This window comes from Hyperolius riggenbachi, chromosome 12 (genome assembly GCF_040937935.1).
Source record: "Hyperolius riggenbachi isolate aHypRig1 chromosome 12, aHypRig1.pri, whole genome shotgun sequence".
NCBI lineage: Eukaryota > Metazoa > Chordata > Amphibia > Anura > Hyperoliidae > Hyperolius > Hyperolius riggenbachi.
This window is the reverse complement of record NC_090657.1, coordinates 91886143-91909181: the sequence shown is the minus strand read 5'-3', so window position 1 is coordinate 91909181 and position 23039 is coordinate 91886143. Positions and strand designations below refer to the sequence as shown.

Genomic DNA, 23039 nt, shown 5'->3' with positions numbered 1-23039 from the left:
TGCTATGGAGGGTGCGTAGGGATGACACATGGTAGGGAGTGGGAGGGGTAAGGAGAGAGGGACAATGGCCAATCCTTGCATGAGATGATCAGACAGTCCGAATCTCTCGCCAATGTGTCGCTGTGGGGTGAAGGGGTGTTGCTCTGGGGCCAACCGTACACATGCTAGATCCTCAGCACCTCGTCTTGCAACCATCAAGCATGTTTACAAGGCTTTAAACTCTGACGACCACCAACAGCTAGTAAAGTGCTCCACCATAACTCATCAATCGCTCACTATCCGTATGAAATAGAATCGTACATCTCTTAGACAACTAAGTCTGTAGTGTACTTAGTATCCAAATGGTCAGATGTATTACCAAACCGCAAAACATAAGTTCTGTGCTATCCTAGTTGTAAAATGAGACAGTACTCACACCTAGTGGAAGAGCTGTATAAGTAAGCGATGACACACCTTTGCTAGTTACCGTATAAACATGAAAAAATTATACATTTAAAATTATTTCCTATAAAATACATTTGTTAAAGGACAACTGTAGTGAGAGGTATGTGGAGGCTGCCATATTTATTTCCTTTTAAGCAATACCTGTTTCCTGGCTGTTCTTCTGATCCTCTGTCTCTAAATCATTTGGCCTTAGCCCCTAAACAAGCATGCAGCAGATCAGGTGTTTCTGACAATATTGTCAGATCTGACAAGATTAGTAGAGATTAGTAGAGATGGCCCGAACGGTTCGTAGGCAAACCTGTTTGCGCAAATAAAGCGGGTTTGCGTTCGCATCAAAACACGAACATATAGTGAGTCCGACCCGCCCCCTATACTACATCATTGGGCTAAACTTTGACTCTCTACATCACAGTCAACAGACACATGGCAGCCAACTAGGCTGCACTCCCTCCTGGACCCCCCCCCCCCCCCCCCTATAAAAGGCAGCAGCGTCGGCCATTTTCTCACTCTGTCTGCTGCTGCTATAGTGAGAGAAAGGACAGACATTAGAGAGATAGGGAAAGCGATAGTTAGGAGGTCTGTTAGCTTGCTCTTTTGAGAGCTAATGTTCTGTGATGTGTTTTTTTTTTGTGTGGCCCATTGACACTGCATATACAGCCCTGTCTGTCACAGCTGGCCCTTGCTAATTGCTATACTGTGCCAGCACATTCAGTGCATACCTTTTCACTGCACCTGTGTGACTGCACATTGTATTATACCACCAGTCACTACATACCTTTCACTGCATCTATGTGACTGCACACTGTTTTTTATACCAGTAAGTGCATACCTTTTCACTGCACCTGTGTGACTGCACATTGTATTATATCAGCAGTCATTGTATACCTTTCACTGCATCTTTGTGACTGCACATTGTATTATACCAGCAGTCAGTACCTTTAACTGCATCTGTGGGACATTGTATTATACCACCAGTCACTGCATACCTTTCACTGCATCTGTGTGATTGCACATTGTATTATACCAGCAGTCAGTGTATACCTTTCACAATCTTCCTCCTCCTCCCATGTCCATGCAGGCAAGGACAGGACGCCTTAGTGATCTCATGGTGATGTCGGACATGCCGACATTCTTTAGTCCAACGCCTCGCCTTAGCCCTTCCGGATCCACCCTTCACCAATGCCTCGACTGGCAGGTAGCCGACTACCTGGCCTTAAGTGCAGATATAGATACTCTGAGCAGCGATGAACCCCTGGACTACTGGGTGCGCAGGCTTGACCTGTGGCCAGAGCTGTCACAATTTGCCATCCAACTTCTGGCTTGCCCTGTCTCAAGCGTCCTGACAGAAAGGACCTTTAGCGCAGCTGGAGGCATTGTCAGTGAGAAGAGAAGTCGCTTAGGTCAAAAAAGTGTTCAGTACCTCACCTTTATCAAATGAATGAGGCATGGATCCCGGAGGGCTACTGCCTGCCCGAAGACTAAGTCAGTCCCCACACGCAGCATCTCTGCCTGCACGCCGTGTGACTGCCTGCCCCAAGACTAAGTCGGTCCCCACACAGCATCTCTGCCTGCAGGCTGCTTGACTGCCTTCTCCGCCACCACCAACAGGGTCCAGTACTCCAGGTGGATTCCTGAATTTTTAAGGCTGCTGCTAGCAGCGGCTGCTAACAACAACAATAATAATTTTTCTGGTGCGTGTACATGCCTGCCTAATTTTTCTGGCTGCACTGCGGCTACAACAACAAAACAAAAGGCATGTACATGTATCAATCCCCTTCCTGATCGTTACCTTGGGGGGCACACCTGACCCAAGATAATAAGGTCGTTGCTTCATTGTGGACAGACCAAATTCGTTCAGCTGGACAGTCACTGTTCTGTCATTGAGCTACCTCAGCCCGGCCATATGGGCTTGAAAACCGCCATCGCCTGCACTCTCGCCATCATGCGCACCAGTCCAGCACGGCCATCACTACACAAACATCTGTTTGCGGTGCGTTACACCGTGAGTTTGGTCTGTCAGTGTGAAGCAGTACACTACATACACTACCTGCTGATCCGTGTCTACACACGCAAGATGTTTTCAAGCACTTTATGCCTCCAATTTAGGAGTACTATGCGATTTCTGCCCTTTAGGGATTATAACGCTGCTGTGCGTCCAATCCGTAATTTTCCCCTGGACTTTTGGCGTGTATCCCACTCCGCCATGCCCCCCTCCAGGTGTTAGACCCTTTGAAACATCTTTTCCATCACTTTTGTGGCCAGAAACAGTGTTTGTAATTTTTAAAGTTCGCCTGCCCATTAAAGTCTATTACGGTTCGCATGGTTCGTGCAAACTCGAACTTTTGCGGAAGTTCGCGTTCAAGGTTCGCGAGCCAAAAATCGGAGGTTCAAGCCATCTCTAAAGATTAGCTGCATGCTTGTTTCTGGTGGAATTCAGACACTACTGAAGCCAAATAGATCAGCAGAGTTGCCAGGCAACTGGTATTGTTCAAAAGGAAATACATATGGCAGCCTCCATTTCCCCCTTGCACTACAGCTTTAGCTGCAACAGTGGCGTACCTACAATAAGGCTGCAGGTGCTCACATGACTAGGGTTGCCACTGTATTTTTCTACGTGGGACCTTTTTTCATAGTTTGGGCAACGTTCGGGAAGATAGCAGCAGGCAGTGTATGGAACTGTGGGCAGCACGGTGGCGTAGTGGTTAGCTCTCTCGCCTTGCAGCGCTGGGTCCCTGGTTCGAATCCCAGCCAGGGCACTATCTGCAAAGAGTTTGTATGTTCTCTCCGTCCCTGCGTGGGTTTCCTCCGGGCACTCCGGTTTCCTCCCACATTCCAAAAACATACGGATAAGTTAATTGGCTCCCCCTAAAATTGGCCCTAGACTACAGTACTTACACTACATAATATAGACATATGGCAATGGTAGGGATTAGATTGTGAGCTCCTTTGAGGGACAGTTAGTGACAAGATATATATATATATATATATATATATATATACATACATTGTACAGCGCTGCGTAATATGTCGGTGCTATATAAATACTAAATAATAATAATAACCGTACTACTTCCTGCAATAGATGTAGCACCCCTCCCCCTTCCTGTCCCGTGGGCAATGCGTTTCCTTGCTCTCTACACACAGCCTGCAGTGAGTGAATGTGCAGAGCAGCAGGGTGAGTAGAGAGAAAGATTGCTGTGCTACAGCTGGGACATTAGCAGGGATTGGTGGCAGGATGTGTTTAGTGCTTCAGAAGTTGCCTGTCATTAGTAGCCATGTGGACTAGCTGCTGTAATACCAGAGTGCCCTAGACTATTGATTATTTATTCTGATCAGAGTAATAAATCAATAATTCAGGTCAGTCTGCTGTTGCAGAAGTCAGTGATGCAGGTGCTGACAGCCGACTTCTGTAGTGAGCAGAGAAGCAAGTTGCAGGCAATTTGGATTAGCTTGATTGCGGGTAATCTTATCTTCTCCCCGCTCCCCCTCTGTCTTCCCCCATGACCCTATCTTTTCAGATTTCAGTGGCTTCTTTAACTAACAGCATGTCCCTGCCAAACAGCACTGGTGATGTCTGCTGAGAGTCCTTCCTGCCATTCCTCTTCTCCCACCAGGCTCTCTATCTTGTGCATCTACCTCTTTATCCCCCCCCCCCCCCCTCCTCCTATGCATCCCCCTCTTTCGTATGGCCTCCTTTTCTGACTATCCTCAGAGGAGCTCACAATCTAGTCGTATCATAGTCTAATATCCTACCATATTATTATTGTGTATTTATATAGCACTGACATCTTCTGCAGCTTTGTGTAGAGTACAGTTTCATAACGGTTAGCTCTGTCCACGTCCTGATGATTCCTTTTTCCTAAAAATCCCCCCAAATTTGCAGCAACATGCTCGTGCCCCAACCCATGAACTCTGAACTCTCCGATCCAAAAATTGTTGTTTTGGGGGGGGGGGGGGGGGGGGAGTCTAACCAGGATCCTTTACCTTCATTCCGTTCTTAGGACATGTTCTCTTTTTCTGTAGTTAATATTATCTTATTAGAAAGAAAAGGCTCAGATGTATTTGCACAATCCTATCACTGCAGGGGACATCCCCTTTATTAGTACACTTCCTCATTCCACCTTCCTTCCTTGTTGTGCTTTCACTCTGAGTCACCTATAAATGCAGTGACTGCATCCCTGCCTCAGTACAGGCAAGTGGCTGTGTACACTGCAGAGATGGTACTTTCCCAAGCTGTCCGCCTGAGCCTGGCTCTGGCTGTGTGCCTGAGTGTAGAGGGGGCTGGGAACCCCGGCTTTGTGGTGAGACTCACTCAGAAGGGCCTGGATTATGGTAGGTTGTGGTGGCATCTATGAAATGGAATGGCTTTAAGTGATTAAGTATTTCATTTTTAGCATTTATCTTTTTCTGTTTGTAAAGTGTCTTTACATATGACAGATGTTATGCCTGTGATTTATGCTCCTGCTACAATGGAGATATACTCTGTCCTTTAGATTGTTTAGCTTGACAGCTCCTGTAAACCAGGACTGATATATTACTTGTATTTTATAGATCAGTGCTTCTCTGACTACGGCTTTTGAGCTGGATATGACCGCATTGTTTTGTTTACATGCCTTTTAGCAAACCTACTCTGTACTGCGTTCCCTGAAAATAAAAAAAAACTAATTGGTAACTGATGATTTTGTGCATTTGGTCCTACCCCTTGCTAACTTCCATTGAGCACCCCGGCTTCAAATGACCTCAAAGAACCTCCAGTCCCCAAACCTACCCTTCCCCAACCTCTGTCTAATCACAAGTAGCAATTATCTAATCACAAGGAGCAAGTGAACACCCCAAGTAATTAGAGAGCAGGTCAAGACAGTAGGCACACAGGAACAATTTTGCTGTTCAAGGCTATTTTAAGGCCTAGGCAAACTAGGCAGATACCTAGGGTGACACCTGCAGGGAATAGCTATTCTTAGGGCACTGTATTTATGGAATTCTATTAAGAAAGGGATAGATTGTAATTTTAATACCTAAATGGGCACAGATTAAAGGAGGGCTGAATAGCATAGCAATGATCAGGCAGGTGCTATTAATTTGTTAATTAGGCTGTGTTTAACTTTCCATACCCATGGCAAGATTTCATCTGTCAATATGCTGTCTTTTTTAATGCATATATTAGTAATTTGACAAAACTTTGTGCATTGCACAAGTTTAATTTTTGCAATAAAGTTATTGAAAAAGTCCTGACTGGCTGCATCCTGAAGTTCCCTGCTGTCAGGAGAGTGAGATCTGCTTCCCTACCAAAGAGCAGATCACCTGACCTGGCCCTCCTCCTCTTTCTGCTTTGGGAGATGAACTTTTTGTGGCAAGAATTGCAGCACAGCAATGCAGCTCCTCCCTGCTTAGTACTCAATAAAGTGTGTATACCTTCACACCTTGGTGTATTTACAATATAAAAGCCAATCTATACAGCTAATCCTAAATAAGACATTCCTGGAATCCCATATTCTTATTTTTGTTTTGAAAGTAATAAAAAAACAGGTTTAAAGCTTGCAGGACTGCTGTTCTTATTCAACATCCTTACACACTTAGCTGTTTCCTGCTCTCAGAAGTGTTTATTTAAGCCAGACACAAGTTTTATGACTGAAAGGACAGAGTATGGTAAATCTTGCTTTGCCAACTCAGGAGAGGTCAGGTCTGTGGTGGTTGATAACACTCTAGCAGCTCCTGTGGAACCCGGCTGTGTGGACGGCTTTGGCAAAGAGACAAAAGATAGAGAGGAGGAGTGCTCCGTAGTGTACAAGCGCAATAAAAATACACTTACTGTGTAGTAGTAGAAACAAGCAAGGTGGGCAAGTCCTTCAATGTGTCTTGGGTGGATGCAGCCTCAGAAACCGCCGTGGCCAGCAGCAGCTCAAGGAACAGATGGAAGGTGGATCCTAGGTGGCTGCCGCTGGACTATGGTGTGCTGGTGATGTACCAACGCATTTCAGTGGTTTTAGGCGCAGGGAGGAGGGACTGACTTCTATCGTTCCTCTCATCGGGGCCCCCTTCTGTCACTGTGCTTCCCTGCAGCGGAAGATACAGTTAGATACTCACCAGGGGTCTCCTCTCCATCAGACACTAGAGCTCCAGCCACCAGATCCACACTGTCTCCTCTGCAATGCCGCTCACACTAAATCAGTAAGTAAACTGAGCAGCATTGCAGAGGAGACTGCGTGAACCTGGTGGCTGGCGCTCTAGTGTATGATGGAGAGGAGCCCACTGGTGAGAATCTAACTGCATCTTCTACCACCTGGGAAGCACAGCAAGAGAAGAGAGGCCCCGAGATGAGTTACCTACCCTCCATTCCACCCCACCAGCTACCGGTGTGGGCCACCCAGGCCAGCCCCCAGTATGGGCCACCCCACCAGTGTTGGCCACCCTGCCATCCCACCAGTGTGGGCTACCCCACCAGCCACCAGAGTTGCCCACCCCACCAGCCACTAACGTTTACAACCCTCCCACCCCACCAGCGTTTCCTACTCCTCCAGCGTTTACACAGAACCTAACCAGCCACCAGCAATTACCCCACCCCACTGGCACCCAGCATTAATCCCTTCCTTCCTCCCAACCCACCAGCACCCAGCATTTATCCATCCCAACTCACCAGCACCCAGCGTATATCCATCCCACCCCACCAGCGTTTATCCCTCCCAACCCACCTGCACCCAGCGTTTATCCATCCCACCCCACCAGCACCCAGCGCGGGGAACATGCATTTATGTCTGAGGTAGCATGTGCTGTGTTTCATATCTGTGGAGTAATATGTGCATTTCACATGTGTCGGAGGTAATGTTTACTGCATTTCACATCAGTGGTATCGGTGTCTGTATTTCACATCTGTGTGGGAAATGCTGCCTTATTATGTGTGTTTTAGGGGGCAAACATCTATTTACTTTTAGGATCACTTTGCCTATCTGTGTTTTGGAAGAAACAAAGTCATGGCCCTTTTGAATTACACTGTTACATTGCAGTTGACTATCACTTGTCATGGCCACGCCCATTTTCAGGGACCCATGTCATGGCCCTACCCATTTTTTTCCTGCAAAGCGCACCATGCTCTGCCTTTCTCTATGGTGCCCGGATCGTTTAGGATCCTAGCAACGCCCCTGTACAAAGATGTCGGTGAGTCAGCCTACTCACTCACATGTTTTTACTGCAGTTAAACTGAGCATCTGCCATTCTGCAAGAAAACCTGATAATTCCCACTAGTCTGAAACCTATCGGGAAGAGGTCTAGAGATATCACAATAGTATTAGGTTCTATGACAGCCAATTAGAAATAAATGAATTACTGTACAGTGATAGAAATGCACATCTTATATGTAATGTATGTGTACTTTTGTATTTTTAGTTTTAATCATAGTGTCCCTTTAAGAAAATTGTGAGATTAGAGTAGTGGAGAGCTGGTTTTACTGTCAAACAATAGGAGTGACAGTCTTGTATGTTGAAATAAATCTAAAATCGTAGATGCAACTACTGTGTATAGAATTGAACTATTATTCAAAGTTTTTTTAAGGTGTTTTTACCACTTTTAGTCATAACTAAACAAAGATTGTAACCCAACACAGCCTGTATGGATAGGTGCTGTAGACAGCCACACAATGGGCTTGATTCACAAAGCAGTGCTAACCTACTTAGCACGTCTAAAGTCTTTAGACGTGCTAACCAGGGTGCTAAGTAGGTTAGCACTGGATCGCTCAATCAGATCGCGCGCTAACTTTGCGCGCGTAAAGGTTTACGTGCGCAAAATCTTATGCGCATGCTAAGTCCCATAGGCTTTAATGGGCACTTCGCGCGGAGCGCCCTGCGCTCTGTGCACTGCGCGCGTAAAGTTTTACGCGCATAAAGTTTTGCGCACGTAAAGTTTTAAGCGCGAAAAGCTCGTTTAGACGTGCTAAGGGGGTTTTCACAGGCGTGCTAACAGTTAGCACCGCTTTGTGAATCAAGCCCAATGTGTTTTTCATTTGAAAGGTTTATTTCCAAAGGTAACACTTATAATTTATACTAATCAGCATGACTGGCAGAACGGTGGCGTAGTGGTTAGTGCTCTCGCCTTGCAGCGCTGGGTCCAAGGTTGGTCCCAGGTTTGAATCCTAGCCAGGTCTTCAGTTTCTATGTTCTCTCCGTGTCTGTGTGGGTTTCCTCTGGGCACTCCAGTTTCTTTCCACATCTCCAAAAACATACAGATAAGTTAATTGGCTTCCCCCTAAATTGGCCCTAGACTACGATACATACATCCGATACATACATGCGTAATATGTTGGTGCTTTATAAATACAATAAATAATAATAATAATATACACTACACGATATAGACATAAGACTATGGTAGGGATTAGATTGTGAGCCCCTCTGAGGGACAGTTAAGTGACAAGATTATACACTCTGTACAGCGCTGCGTAAGATGTCAGCATTATACAAGTACTAAATAAGTAATAATAATGACTGTGCTGAGAATATGCTAGGTTCAGTTGTGCGGTAAGGTTAGTTTGCTGAGTTGTGACCCAGGGGACAATTACAAGCCGGCTGCATATCTCCTGGGAAATCACCTGCCGTTTTGTATATATTCCTGTTTGCTCAGGCAGCGTCCCAAACTGGCAGCCAATGTATTTGTCAGCACCACAAATAAACACAACTCTAACTATGAGCTAGTTCCTGATAATCTATTTTTCTCACAACATAGTATGCATCATACATATGTAAGGCTGTGTACATACCTGGTGCAAGAGGTCATAGGCATGGGCGTCCACAGAAAATTTTCCAGGGGGGGGGGGGGGGGGGCAAAAAGTGGGGAGCAAAAAGCGGGGCGGCGCGCGTAGTGCGGCGTGCCGCAAATCTCGGTTGGTGTTGTGTGGCGCGCCAAAAAATGGAGCTACGTACGCGCGCCGCGCCGAAAAATGGGTGTGGTCATGAACCAGAATGTGGGTGTGGTCATGGGTGGAGACAAGTTTACATGAACTAAGCAATGGTGGGACATTAGATTAGGAATTTATTCTGTACAGCGCTGCAGAAGATGTTGTTGCTATATAAATACATAATAATAATAAATACATAATCATAATGATCCCTCTCAGACTCTCTCCTGCTGGTCACTGGAAGTTCAACATGGCAGCTCTTGGCAGATAATCACTGAGGATCTTAAAAAAACAATTGTTGCTCTACATAAAGATGTCTCAGGCTATAAGAAGACTATGAACACCCTGAAACTTAGCCTGAAAAGACCATACAGCAGTTTAACAGGACAGGTTACACTCTGAAAGAACAGGTCTTGCCATGGTTGACCAAAGAAGTTAAGTACACAACTTAAACACAACTTTGTCTTTTGCAAATAGACACATGAGTGCTGGCGGCATTGTTGCAGAGGCAGGGCCGGCCTTAGGTTTCACAGCGCCCTGAGCGTAACCAAATTTTGGTGCCCCCCCCCCCCTCCCCCAATTCATCCTCTTCGCGTTTCAGCGCACCACACACATACACTAATGGGGGGGGGGGGGGCGTGCCTCCGTCCATCCTGATTCCTGACATATAGCTATAAGTCCCCCCCCCCCAGTATAGGTAGCCAGGCATAGGTGACCCAGTAAAAGTAGCCAGCTGTAGATCCCTCCCAGTATAGGTTAGCCAGGTAGGTGTCCCCAGTATAGGTAGCCAGTATACTTTCCCCAGTATAGGTTAGATAGGCATTTGTCCCAGCTATAGGTTAGATAGGTAGGTGCCCACAGTACAGGTTAGATAGGTAGCTGCCCCCAGTGTATAGGTTAGATAGGTAGGTACCTGCAATATAGGTTAGATAGGTAGCTGCCCCCAGTATAGATTAGATAGGTAGGTGGCCCGCAGTATAGATTAGATAGGTAGGTGGCCCGCAGTATAAATTAGATATGTAGCTGCCCCCAGTATAGGTTAGATATGTAGCTGCCCCCAGTATAGGTTAGATAGGTAGCTGCCCCCAGTGTATAGGTTAGATAGGTAGGTACCTGCAATATAGGTTAGATAGGTAGCTGCCCCCAGTATAGGTTAGATAGGTTGCTGCCCCCAGTATAGATTAGATAGGTAGGTGGCCCGCAGTATAGATTAGATAGGTAGGTGGCCCGCAGTATAAATTAGATATGTAGCTGCCCCCAGTATAGGTTAGATATGTAGCTGCCCCCAGTATAGGTTAGATAGGTAGCTGCCCCCAGTATAAGTTAGATAGGTAGCTGCCCCCAGTATAGGTTAGATAGGTAGCTGCCCCCCAGTATAGGTTAGATAGGTAGCTGCCCCCCAGTATAGGTTAGATAGGTAGCTGCCCCCCAGTATAGATTAGATAGGTAGCTGCCCCCCAGTATAGATTAGATAGATAGCTGCCCCCAGTATAGGTTAGATAGGTAGGTGACTCCAGTATAGATTACATAGGTAGCTGCCCCCCCAGTATAGGTTAGATAGGTAGGTGCCCCCAGTATAGGTTAGATAGGTAGGTGACCCCAGTATAGATTACATAGGTAGCTGCTCCCCCAGTATAGGTTAGATAGGTAGGTGCCCCCAGTATAGATTAGATAGGTAGCTGCCCCCCCCCTAGTATAGGTTAGATAGGTAGGTGCCCCCAGTATAGATTAGATAGGTAGCTGCCCCCCCCCCCAGTATAGGTTAGATAGGTAGGTGCCCCCAGTATAGGTTAGATAGGTAGCTGCCCCCCAGTATAGGTTAGATAGGTAGCTGCCCCCCAGTATAGGTTAGATAGGTAGATGACCCCAGTATAGATTAGATAGGTAGCTGCCCCCCCAGTATAGGTTAGATAGGTAGGTACCCCCAGTATAGATTAGATAGGTAGCTGCCCCCCCCCCAGTATTGGTTAGATAGGTAGGTGCCCCCAGTATAGAGTAGGTAGGTAGGTAGGTGCCCCCAGTATAGAGTAGGTAGGTAGGTGCCCCCTCATACTGGAGCGGGAGCCGCGGGGAGGGCAGCCCGATCTCTCCCTCCCTTCCTCTCCGGGCACTCTCTCTGCTTCCCCCTCCGATGCACACTGCAGCAGAGCCAGACAGAACAACTCACCTCCCTCGCTGGTTCCGATCGCCGGCGCCTCTCACTTCCCGCTGGTCGCCTCTTCTACATTAGTTACTGATGCACACTAACCTTCCTGCTTAACAGGAAGTGTAGTGTGCATCAGTAACTAATGTAGAAGAGGCGACCAGCAGGAAGTGAGAGGCGCCGGCGATCGGAACCAGGGAGGTGAGTTGTTCTGTCTGGCTCTGCTGCAGTGTGCATCGGAGGGGGGAGCAGGGAGAGTGCCTGGAGAGGAAGGGAGGGAGAGGTCGGGCTGCCCTCCCCGCGGCTCCCCCTCCATCACGGCTGGCTGCACGGGCATCATGTTTGCCTCTTATCACGGCACCAGGGGGCGGAGCTTCTATGCGGCAGGAGCGCCCCCTGGAAGCCGGCGCCTTGAGCGATCACACCGGTCGCTCAGGTCAAAGGCCGGCCCTGTGCAGAGGTTTAAAGGTGGGGGGTCAGTCTGTCCGTGACCAGACCATATGCTCCACACTGCCTCAGATTGGTCTGCATGGCTGTCTTCCCAGATGGAAGCCTTTTCTAATGATGATGCACAAGAAAGCCTGCAAACAGTTTACTAAAGACAAGTAGACTAAGGACATGGACTACTGGAACCATGTGCTATGGTCTGACCAAAATATTATTATTATTATTTATTGTATTTATAAAGCGCCAACATATTACTTATTTGGTTCAGATGGTGTCAAGCATGTGTCGTGGCAACCAGGAGTACACAGACAACTGTGTCTTGCCTACATTCAATTATGGTGGTGCAGTGTTCACCCCAGATTTTTTTCTCCAGCCGGGTGGCATGAACAAGTAGCCGGGTGGGGTGAAATGAGAGAATGCAGGTCCGTTGCTTTTCTGCTTACAGCAGAGGAGGAGGTGAGCTGATGACAGCTGGGTGCTCACCAAAACTAGCCAGGTGGAGCACCCGGCTAAAAGAGACAGGGGAGAACACTGGTGGTGGGAGTGTCATGGTTCGGGGCTGTATGAATGCTGCCGACACTGGGGAGCTACAGTTCATTGAGGAAACCATGACTGCTGTGACATATTAAATCCTCTCCCTTTGGAAACTGGGCTGCAGGGACTATTCCAACATAACAACCTTAAACACACCTCCAAGACAACCAATGCCTTGCTGAAGAATTTGAGTAAAAGTACTGGACTGTCCAAGCATGTCTTCAGACCTAAACCCTATTGAGCATCTGTGGGGCATCCTCAGATGGAGGGTGGAGGAGTGCAAGGTCTCTAACATCCACTAGCTTCATCATGGAGGAGTGGCAGAGGATCCCAGTAGCAACCTGTGAAGCTCTACTGAACTCCATGTGAAAGAGTGTTAAAGCAGTGCTGAAAAATAATGGTTGGCACCATGGGCGTCCGCAGAAAATTTTCCAGGGGGGGGCAAAAAGTGGGGAGCAAAAAGCGGCCGCAAATCTCGGTTGGTGTTGTGTGGCGCGCCAAAAAATGGAGCTACGTATGCGCGCCGCGCCTAAAAATGGGTGTGGTCATTAACCAGAATGTGGGTGTGGTCGTGGGTGGAGACAAGTTTACATGAACTAAGCAATGGTGGGACATTAGATTAGGACAGTGGTGGCGAACCTTTTGGAGGTCGAGTGTCCAAACTGCAAAGTCACTTTACTATCACAAAGTGCCAACAGCAATTTAAACTAAATACAAACGTTTTAACTCATACATGAACATTATGGAAAATTAAGTTGAAAATAAACTGTGAAGATAAACAATTTCATCCATCGTACTCCTGAAAAAATTATTCATTTTTTTTTAGAACCTCCCAGTTTCATTTTCTGTTTTAAAAAGCGTAAAAAGTAGGTTTAATGCTATTGTCTCATATGATGATGATTCAGCTTTTTCCATAGTCTCGCAGTTAGCTATCATGTGACCCCCAACAAGACAAATTCAGCAATCATGAGGCCCCCAACATGACCAACTCAGCAATCATGAGGCCCCCAACAAGACAAATTCAGCAATCATGAGGCCCCCAACAAGACAAATTCAGCAATCTTGAGGCCCCCAACAAATCATGAGGCCCCCAACAAGACAAAGTCAGTAACCATGAGGCCCGCAACAAGACAAATTCAGCAGTCATGAGGCACATAAATAGACAGCTTTTCACATAAATAGGCAGAATGCCCCCTTAATATGTAGACACCTCTCACCTGGCAGCAGCTCCCCAAAATACACTCAATATGACAGCAGTGGTTCCCCAAAAATAGGTAGCCCCAGGTCTATAGGTGTCCCCAGAATAGGTGGCCAGCGGTATAGATGTCCCCAGAACAGGTAGCCAGGGGTATATGTGCCCAGTATATGTAGTCAGGGGTATATGTGCCCAGTATATGTAGACAGGGGTATATGTGCCCAGTATATGTAGGCAGGGGTATATGTGCCCAGTATATGTAGGCAGGGGTATATGTCCCCAGTATATGTAGGCAGGGGTATATGTCCCAGTATATGTAGGCAGGGGTATATGTCCCAGTATATGTAGGCAGGGGTATATGTCCCAGTATATGTAGCCAGGGGGATATGTCCCAGTATATGTGGGCAGGGGGTATATGTCCCAGTATATGTAGGCAGGGGGTATATGTCCCAGTATATGTAGCCAGGGGGATATGTCCCAGTATATGTAGCCAGGGGGATATGTCCCAGTATATGTAGGCAGGGGTATATGTCCCAGTATATGTAGGCAGGGGTATATGTCCCAGTATATGTAGCCAGGGGGATATGTCCCAGTATATGTAGCCAGGGGAATATGTCCCAGTATATGTAGGCAGGGGGTATATGTCCCAGTATATGTAGGCAGGGGGTATATGTCCCAGTATATGTAGCCAGGGGGATATGTCCCAGTATATGTAGGCAGGGGTATATGTCCCCAGAAAAAGTAGCCAGGGGGATATGTCCCAGTATATGTAGGCAGGGGTATATGTCCCAGTATATGTAGGCAGGGGTATATGTCCCAGTATATGTAGGCAGGGGGTATTTGTCCCAGTATATGTAGCCAGGGGGATATGTCCCAGTATATGTAGCCAGGGGGATATGTCCCAGTATATGTAGGCAGGGGTATATGTCCCAGTATATGTAGGCAGGGGGTATATGTCCAGTATATGTAGCCAGGGGGATATGTCCCAGTATATGTAGCCAGGGGGATATGTCCCAGTATATGTAGGCAGGGGTATATGTCCCAGTATATGTAGGCAGGGGTATATGTCCCAGTATATGTAGCCAGGGGGATATATCCCAGTATATGTAGCCAGGGGGATATGTCCCAGTATATGTAGCCAGGGGGATATGTCTCAGTATATGTAGCCAGGGGGATATGTCCCAGTATATGTAGCCAGGGGTATATGTCCCCAGAAAAAGTGGCCATGTGTGCCCCAGCAGGAGGGGAGCAGTGCAGAGAAGAGGGAGAGCTATGGGCACTCACCTTAGGGGGCTCTCCCTCCCTCTCTCGCTCTCCCCTCCGGAGTCCGGAATGAAGTGTGCAGCGGCTGGGCAGCGGGCGGAACTTACCTCCTCTCGTCGCACGCGCCGGATGGATTAGCCGCTACTCTGGTCTAATCCAGACCAGAGTGCGGCACCAGAACTTCCGGCGCAGGAGCGAGACGAGGTAAGTTCCGCCCGCTGCCCAGCCGCTGCCCACTTCATTCCAGAGGGGACAGCTTGGGAGAGAGAGCCCCCTTGAGACGTCCGCCCTTCCCCACTGTGCCCATAGCTCTCTCTCTTCTCTGCGCTGCTCCCCTCCTTCTGGCTGCACGGGCACGCGGCCAGGGGGGGGGGGGCAGCGGGCGGCCGGGCCCGGGCAGATGCCAGGTTTTGCCGTATGTGCGGACGCCCATGGTCATAGGTGCTTCTGTAGCCCCAATCAGAGAAACGCCTGTGACCTCTTCTGCTAGGGGGCGGGGCTTTGGGCGGAAGGTGGTCATCGGGACACCCAATAAATATATAATAATAATTTAAATAAAAAACAATTGGCCCCCAAAATCATTATTTTTGATTTTGAAAATACTGTTTATGCGCGAAAATACATGAGATTTTCGCTATGTGAATTTTCACCAAAACTGCAAATGGTTATTCATGACTTATTAAAGAGCAAATTATAACCCTTTCAAGTGAAAAATAGAAAAATTGTACATTTTAAAGCGAAAAAATTGCAAAGTAAAAAAATTTGAAAAATCACACCTTTTTAAAGCGATTTGAGTCCACCAGGCGAAAAACGCAATATAAATGTTATTTGTCTTGTCTATTACAAAATGATTCTCGAAGGCATTTTCGCTAGAAAGATGAATTTTACATTTTTTCCGCAAGTATGAATGTGAAAAGAATGTCGGCATTTTCGCTCATCACTGGTCTCTAACCGTCTGGGATCGCTAGTTTTATAACAATGGCGATCGAGCATGTGTACAGAGGTTGGACGTCATGTCCTACCTACGGGACCAATGGTAATCACTAATTGCCAATACTTGGTGACTTCCAGTCATACATACAAAATAACATTGAAAACTTTAATTGTAGAAAATGATGTACTTCACCAAGACATTATCCTAATGCCGAGATTTCTTTATTATAGCCCGGGAGCAGGGGATGGTCGTTCTTCAGAGGGAACTGGCGAAGGTACATATACCGGACTTCTCAGGCTCAACTCACAGTCCTGTGGGAAAAATCTCCTACAGCTTCCATGGGTGAGCAAAAGATGCTTTATAACAATTTAAAATCATGGAGTGTACTGCCCTCTGGTGTCAATATCACCATGCCACTTTTCTTTTTTCCCCTATTAAAAAAATACAGAGAAATGTCATTATGAAGTAGCTAAAAAGGTGGATAGTGGCTGAAAGTGGACATTTTAAAGTGACCACCCCTTCTCAATGCTGGCTATTTTAGGAATGCTTATGCCCTCAGTAGTTATGGCACCAACATGCACCTATGCAGAGCATCCAGAATTAGTTTTTTGTTGTAGTCCTCCTGTTCAAACATACAGCAAAAAATGTTTGCAGGCTGGGGAGGAGTTAGCATATCGTACACATTTTTAGGTAGAGTTCACACTTATAACGAAAAAACGTAAGTTTTTCGTTAACTTTTTTTGCATTCAAATTTGCGGCCAATTTTATGCCAGCATTTTTTTTACCACAGCTAATGACAGTCAATGGGAATTCACATGTGATGTGCGAATTCATACTATAAGATGTAAGGCCGGATCCACATTTTTGTGATCGCTTGCATTTGAAGTGCTTGCTGAGTGGTTTTTTAAAATCGCTACCATTCACTTTCATAGAAATCGCGTAAAAATTGCCGTGTTCGCGATTGCGGCAATATACGATTTTTACTGCTATTTTAATGAAAGTGAATGGGAGCGATTTTTAAAAAGCACTCAGCAAGCGCTTATCAAATGCAAGCGCTTATAGTGTGGATCCAGCTTCACTACTTTAGGACCTTAATAATTGAAATCTACGCCCTGTTTTGATGGCTACCTGGCTGCCAGGGCGTAGATTTCAATCAACCGATGCCGCGCATTCTCGCCGCTTTCGTCGCTCCCGATGATCTCGCCGCTGTCTCCCCGCCGCAGCTCACTCTCTCTGCCGTCTCTATAATGGCAGAGCCCTGTGATCAGGTCAGGAGCTGATTTCATTGGCTCCTGACCCTGTCTATCAATGTAAGCAGCTCCTATTGACTTACATTGATAGGCAGGGTCAGGAGCCAATGAAAGCGGCTCCTGACTAGCTCACAGGAACTCTGCCGTCATAGAAACGGCAGAGTGGGTGGCCGAGGTTCCCGACGTGCGTCGGTGACGGCGTTTGCGGCGGGTATGTGCGAAGATTCATCGTTATTCGTCGGTGTTCTGCCGTTTCAGGTACCAGCGGTCTCTGGTCCTTAAGGGGGCAGAGACCGCGACTACTTAAGTGGTTAAGGGATTTTTCTTTTGTGCATGTGAAAATATGAATGCAATTTCGCAAATTTTAGCAGAAGTACGATTCTCCATAGACATTCAGTAGATATATAGCAGACATGTTTTCACACATTTGCAGTTTGCACTCAAATTTAAATAAGAATGAAACCTGCGGGGGCGGAGCTAGCGATGCTTGCGTGAAGACGTTTTCTAAGAGAGCTCCTGCTCCTGCTTGCCAATTTTAAGCTAAAAGCAAGATTCTAACAAAGGTAACGGACCCAAAACATGTCCAGGAGGCCCAAGAAGGGTCAGGACACAGCCACACCGCGAAAGGGACCGACTTCGAAGCAACCTACGGTTCTCCAGCTCCTTAGACGAAACACGGCTACTCAGACTCCGGCTAAGATGGCTGCCACGGCCTCCTCCCAGCCCTCATCTCCGCAAGATGCGGAATCTGCCATAACTAAGTCCGTAAATGAGATTAAGGACTACATGCATAGCCTGGCCACAAAAGAGGATCTTACTGAATTGGCTGAGCATATCACCGCAGCTACGAGAGTCGAACTACAGGGAATCCAGGACACGCTGGGAGACCATGGCGGGAGAATCGCCGCATTGGAAGCAGAAGCAACAGCCATAAAAGCGGAGCTCAAAAAGCTAACGGCAGAAAGAAAACAACAAGCACTCACTAACTCTCTGCTGAGAACCGGGCTGGAAGATCTCCAGAACAGGAGCCGGAGGTGTAATATACGGGTCCGCGGCCTCCCGGAAGAAGTCCAGCCACAGCAGCTTGGCTCAACTCTGTCGGCCATTTTCAAAGATCTACTAAAGCAGCCAGAAGGAGACCCGCTGAAGTTTGATAGGGTACACAGAGCGCTGCGCCCCATGCCGGCAGCCAGGGAACCCTCCAGAGACGTTATCTGTAGGCTCCACCATTACAGCATCAAGGAGGCAATAATGGATGCAGCACGGAAGGCGGACAGTATCGAACATAACGGTTACCAGCTCTCCCTATACCAAGACCTGGCGCCGAGCACATTGGCCCAAAGAAGAGCCCTGCAGCCGTTGCTTAAATCCTTAATAGATTTGGGGGCTACTTACCGCTGGGGATTCCCCTTTCAATTGCACATCACGAAGGATGACCAAAACTTCTCCCTGCGTTCTCCATCAGAGCTGCCAGACCTCTACGAAAAGCTGGACATACCAGCGGTGGATCTTTCGGAGTGGCAACCAGAGAAGATGCTTATGGGCCTACCGCAGCGAGTGAAGCGGCAAAGGAACGGAGCCCGTAACCTGCAACCGGAGGTGGACTAATTGATCTGAGGAGGCATGAATCGGCGCTCTGCGACGAGTAGATAAGTACTCCTGATTATATATACAGCAATTTACTGGGTAGTGGAGCTATCGGGGCCCCCCTTTTTCACCCATGCTGGGCAACACAACGCTCTCTTTTGGGTCCCAGGACCATGGTATTCCCTGGACAACAGCTTGAAATCTATCTCATACATAAAGCCGCAGGGGTACTTTTTTGTTTGCGAGGGGGATCCTCTGGGGGGACACTATAAGCCGCGGCACAAGGTTCAAGATGCGTCACAGACTCAAGCTCTAGCAATCCACTCTCTCCGCTGAGAAGCCCTAGAAAGGAGGTCACCAAGGCCCACGCTCATAGTAGTCTATACAGATACCGAATACCGAGGTTAAAATGATATTTAAGCAACTGTATGATGTTTTAATTCTATATCACCCACCTATAACTGACTCCTTAGCTCACAACTTGATAAGGGTGATATTTCTGTATGAAGATAATAAGGTACCTGTGTAGACTTGTTCACTCGATCAATGAACATTGTTGTTTTCTCCACAGCTCTCCAATTGAATAATAACAGAGCGGGATCTTTTCCTACACATAGCGAGCGATTCCTCATATTAAGAGAGGTTCCGTGGGTAACTCAGAGATACGGCATTCTTAGTGTTTACAGTAGCATACTATAATAAGAAAGTACTGCCAGAGAGAGATGGAGAATGGAGGTAAGCCTAATGCCCCGAGTTGAGGGTGGTCTAGTAATAGGTCATCATTATACCGCAATCTAGTAGACCGAGCTCTATGCCAATCAGCTTGTCCATAGGGACCCTCAACCTTAAACATGGTTACCACCCTCACCTTGCAGACCCTTTGTGCCGAGCTTGTATCGAGAGAATTCCCGCTTGGTTGGAAAGCTTATTAGTGAGCTAGGGAACATCAGATCCCCCACCTGACCCCACGTAGACCCCCTCCACTACTCATTCCTCTTGGGAGACTTTGATGGGTCGCAGATGGGAAAGAATAGGAATTGATTATCACAAATTAGTTTGATCTAAATTGCCGCTTTGGTTTGGGTTTCCAACATTAGGTAATTACTAGGTCCGTTATAACATGATATTATAATATCACTTTGTTAGGCTTTACGCTACTTTTTATATTTCATATTGCTTACTGTTAGATATTTTGCTATATAGAGATATCATTAGGGCAGGCGGGAGGGGAGACCTCAGTCTCACGTTTGAGGCGTGGCTTCTTTCTTCCCACGTAGGTACACCCTGATTCCCAGGGTTAGGTGTCTAATGACAGCTTATGTAATAGTACTCTTCATGTTGAAGATAATGTTATGTTTTCAAAATGTCATATGCCTGTATGCACTGTTGCATGAGAAAAGGTTTTGGGGAATTTTTCTGGATGTGCTCCTGGACCACGAGGGTAAACAAAGCATGTTAGAATGGCCCATATGAAAGTAGTATCCATTAACGCCAAGGGCCTTAATATACCCGAAAAAAGGAGAATGCTTCTAACAGATATGCAGAAACAAAGAGCACATATTGTCATGGTGCAGGAAACACACTTCAAAGAGGGCAATCACCCTAAGCTGAGCGATAAACACTACCCTATTTCCTACCTTAGCTCATCACCCATGTCAAAAACGAAAGGCACGGCAATTCTCATAGCTGGTACGCTTCCTTTCACTGAAATAGCCACTAGGTCTGATGAACAGGGCAGATTTGTCTTGATAAAATGCCTGATTAAGGATCAGAAATACACTCTGGGTTCAATTTACGCCCCCAATGTGGATCAAGACAAGTTTATCCTTAAATTCCTATCAGAGTTGGAGGCTTTCATGGAGGGAAGTGTCATTATTGGAGGGGATCTGAATGTGGCACTCAACCCACAAGTTGATACTTCACACGGCAGATCCTCCCTGGCCTACGCGAAGCTGAACAGAATAAAAAGAGCTCTACATGAAAGACAGCTGGTAGATGTTTGGAGGGTGACACACCCAAGCACAAAATACTATACTTACTATTCCTCAGTGCACAACGTTTACACGAGACTGGACTATATCCTAGTCTCGCACAACCTCCTGTCGGAACAGGTAGATGCTGAAATAGGTGTTATCACATATTCAGATCACGCACCAGTAAATGTAACTCTAAACTGCAAATCTAAAAGAGAGAAACCTTTTACATGGAGGCTAAATATCTCTATGATACAAGATGTATCTGTGAAAGAGTCGATTGAGAAACAACTAAACGACTACTTTGTGCACAACGACAAACAGGGTGTGTCCCCCTCCATTGTGTGGGAGGCCCATAAATGTGTGTTAAGAGGCTTCTTGATTGGGGTCGGTGCCCGACGCAAGAGGGAGAGGGGAGAACTGATTATACAGCTGCTTGGGGAGATACGCAACCTTGAAAGTAAACATAAAAACTGTCCCACGGGGGAGTTACTAATACAGCTGCAGACAGTGAGAAACAAACTCAATGCTATCCTAAAAGATAATGCAAAACAGGCAGCCAGGAGATGCCAACATGCATTTTATATGCATGGAAATAAATCAGGTAAGCTTTTAGCTAGGGCGCTCAGACAACAACAACAACGCACATACATTGCCCAAATAGTAGATAAAAATGGTACTAAACACCATAAAAGTGAAGCCATTGCAAATACGTTTAGAGATTACTACCACAACCTGTACAATCTAACAGAGCCCTCTAGTGAAAATCTCAAGATACCCCCTCCGGATGAAATTTCTAGGTATTTGGACCAGGCCGGCATGGCACAACTAACCCCTGATATAAAACAAATGCTAGAGGAACCTTTCACAGAACTAGAGATTCTGCAAGTGGTGAAAAATCTGAAACCGGGGAAGGCTCCGGGGCCAGACGGCTTCCCTGCCGAGTATTATAAAAAGTTCAAAGGAATACTAATACCACAGTTGTGCAAAACCTTCAATGCACTGGCTGCGAAAGAGGAGCTCATCACACTCCCACAACAAACGCTAGAATCCCATATAACCGTTATAGCCAAGCCCAATAAGGATCCAGCAACGTGCGGCAGCTACAGGCCAATCTCGCTATTAAACTCAGACCTGAAAATCTTTGCTAAAATGCTAGCAAATAGATTGGCTGAGCACATGGGCCACCTGGTGCACTGGGACCAAGTGGGGTTTGTCCCCAACAGGGAGGCCAGGGACAACACTATTAGAGCTCTGGATCTGCTCCAGTTCTCGCGGTCGGGGAAGAGACCTTGTATGCTTCTATCTACGGATGCCGAAAAGGCCTTCGACCGCGTGGGCTGGGGCTGGTTGAGGGCTGTCCTTAAAAACATAAATCTGGGAGATAGGATGTTACGCTGCATTGACGCCTTATACTCCATACCCACAGCAAAGGTTAAAGTCAATGGCACTCTCTCCAAGCCCCTCCAAATTAAAAATGGTACTCGGCAGGGTTGTCCCCTATCTCCACTAATCTTTGCGCTGGCCCTGGAGCCTTTCCTGTGCCACGTTAGGAAAAATCCCTCAATCTCCAGGCTAAAAATAGGACCCACTGAACATAAAACCGCAGCTTACGCAGATGATCTGCTATTTTTCTTAACCCAACCCATCACCTCTCTGCCCAACTTGATGGGGGAATTTGAACATTTTGGTAGGCTATCTTTCTTCAAGATTAATTTTAACAAGTCAGAGGCTATGAATGTAGGTCTGACAGAAGATCAAGTTATACTCATAAAACAAAATTTCCCCTTTAAGTGGAACCCTACTTCTCTTCGCTATTTGGGAACTAACATCACAAGCTCCTTAGAGGAGGTATATCAATTAAACTTTCCCCCAATTTTAGCGACACTGACGGCCAATCTACATCGATGGGAACTACCACAAATATCGTGGCTGGGCAGGATAGCAGTTCTAAAAATGAACATTATGCCAAGGTTGCTGTATCTATTTCAGACTCTGCCTATCGGGATCCCCCTCTCCTTCCTGCGAAAAGCTCAACAGATCTTTAACAGATACGTTTGGAAGGGCAAACCTCCCCGCATTAAAAGGGAAATTTTATATTGCCCCAAGCAGGAGGGTGGACTAGCCGTACCTAATATACAAAGATATTATTATGCCTCAATCCTGACTAGAATAGTCGACTGGAACAGACACGGACAGGATAAGCAGTGGGTGGAATTGGAAAAAGACCTATCAGTTTGCTCACTAATAGACTCCACTTGGATCCCTCAGACTCCACGCTCTGACTGGCAGCTGCCTCCCCTGGCCCGGATCACCCTGAGCACCTTTCATAAGGCCAACACCTCTCTTCACTTAGCGCCTAGCCCATCCCCCTTACTACCGCTT

The 23039-nt window shown here is 46.8% G+C and overlaps 1 protein-coding gene across 5 annotated transcripts in view; it reads left to right on the top strand.

Moving 5' to 3' along the window:
* Window positions 1–23039, top strand: part of LOC137541837 (bactericidal permeability-increasing protein-like) — a 177926-nt gene that overhangs the window by 107999 nt on the left and 46888 nt on the right. For 4 of the 5 annotated variants that reach the window (XM_068263371.1, XM_068263370.1, XM_068263372.1 and 1 more), the window contains one exon: window positions 16075–16186. In XM_068263371.1, the coding sequence (XP_068119472.1) occupies window positions 16075–16186 (112 nt within the window). Of the gene's footprint in view, window positions 1–4603; window positions 4777–16074; window positions 16187–23039 lie in introns of those variants that run through there. The other variant, XM_068263369.1, reaches the window with a different exon arrangement.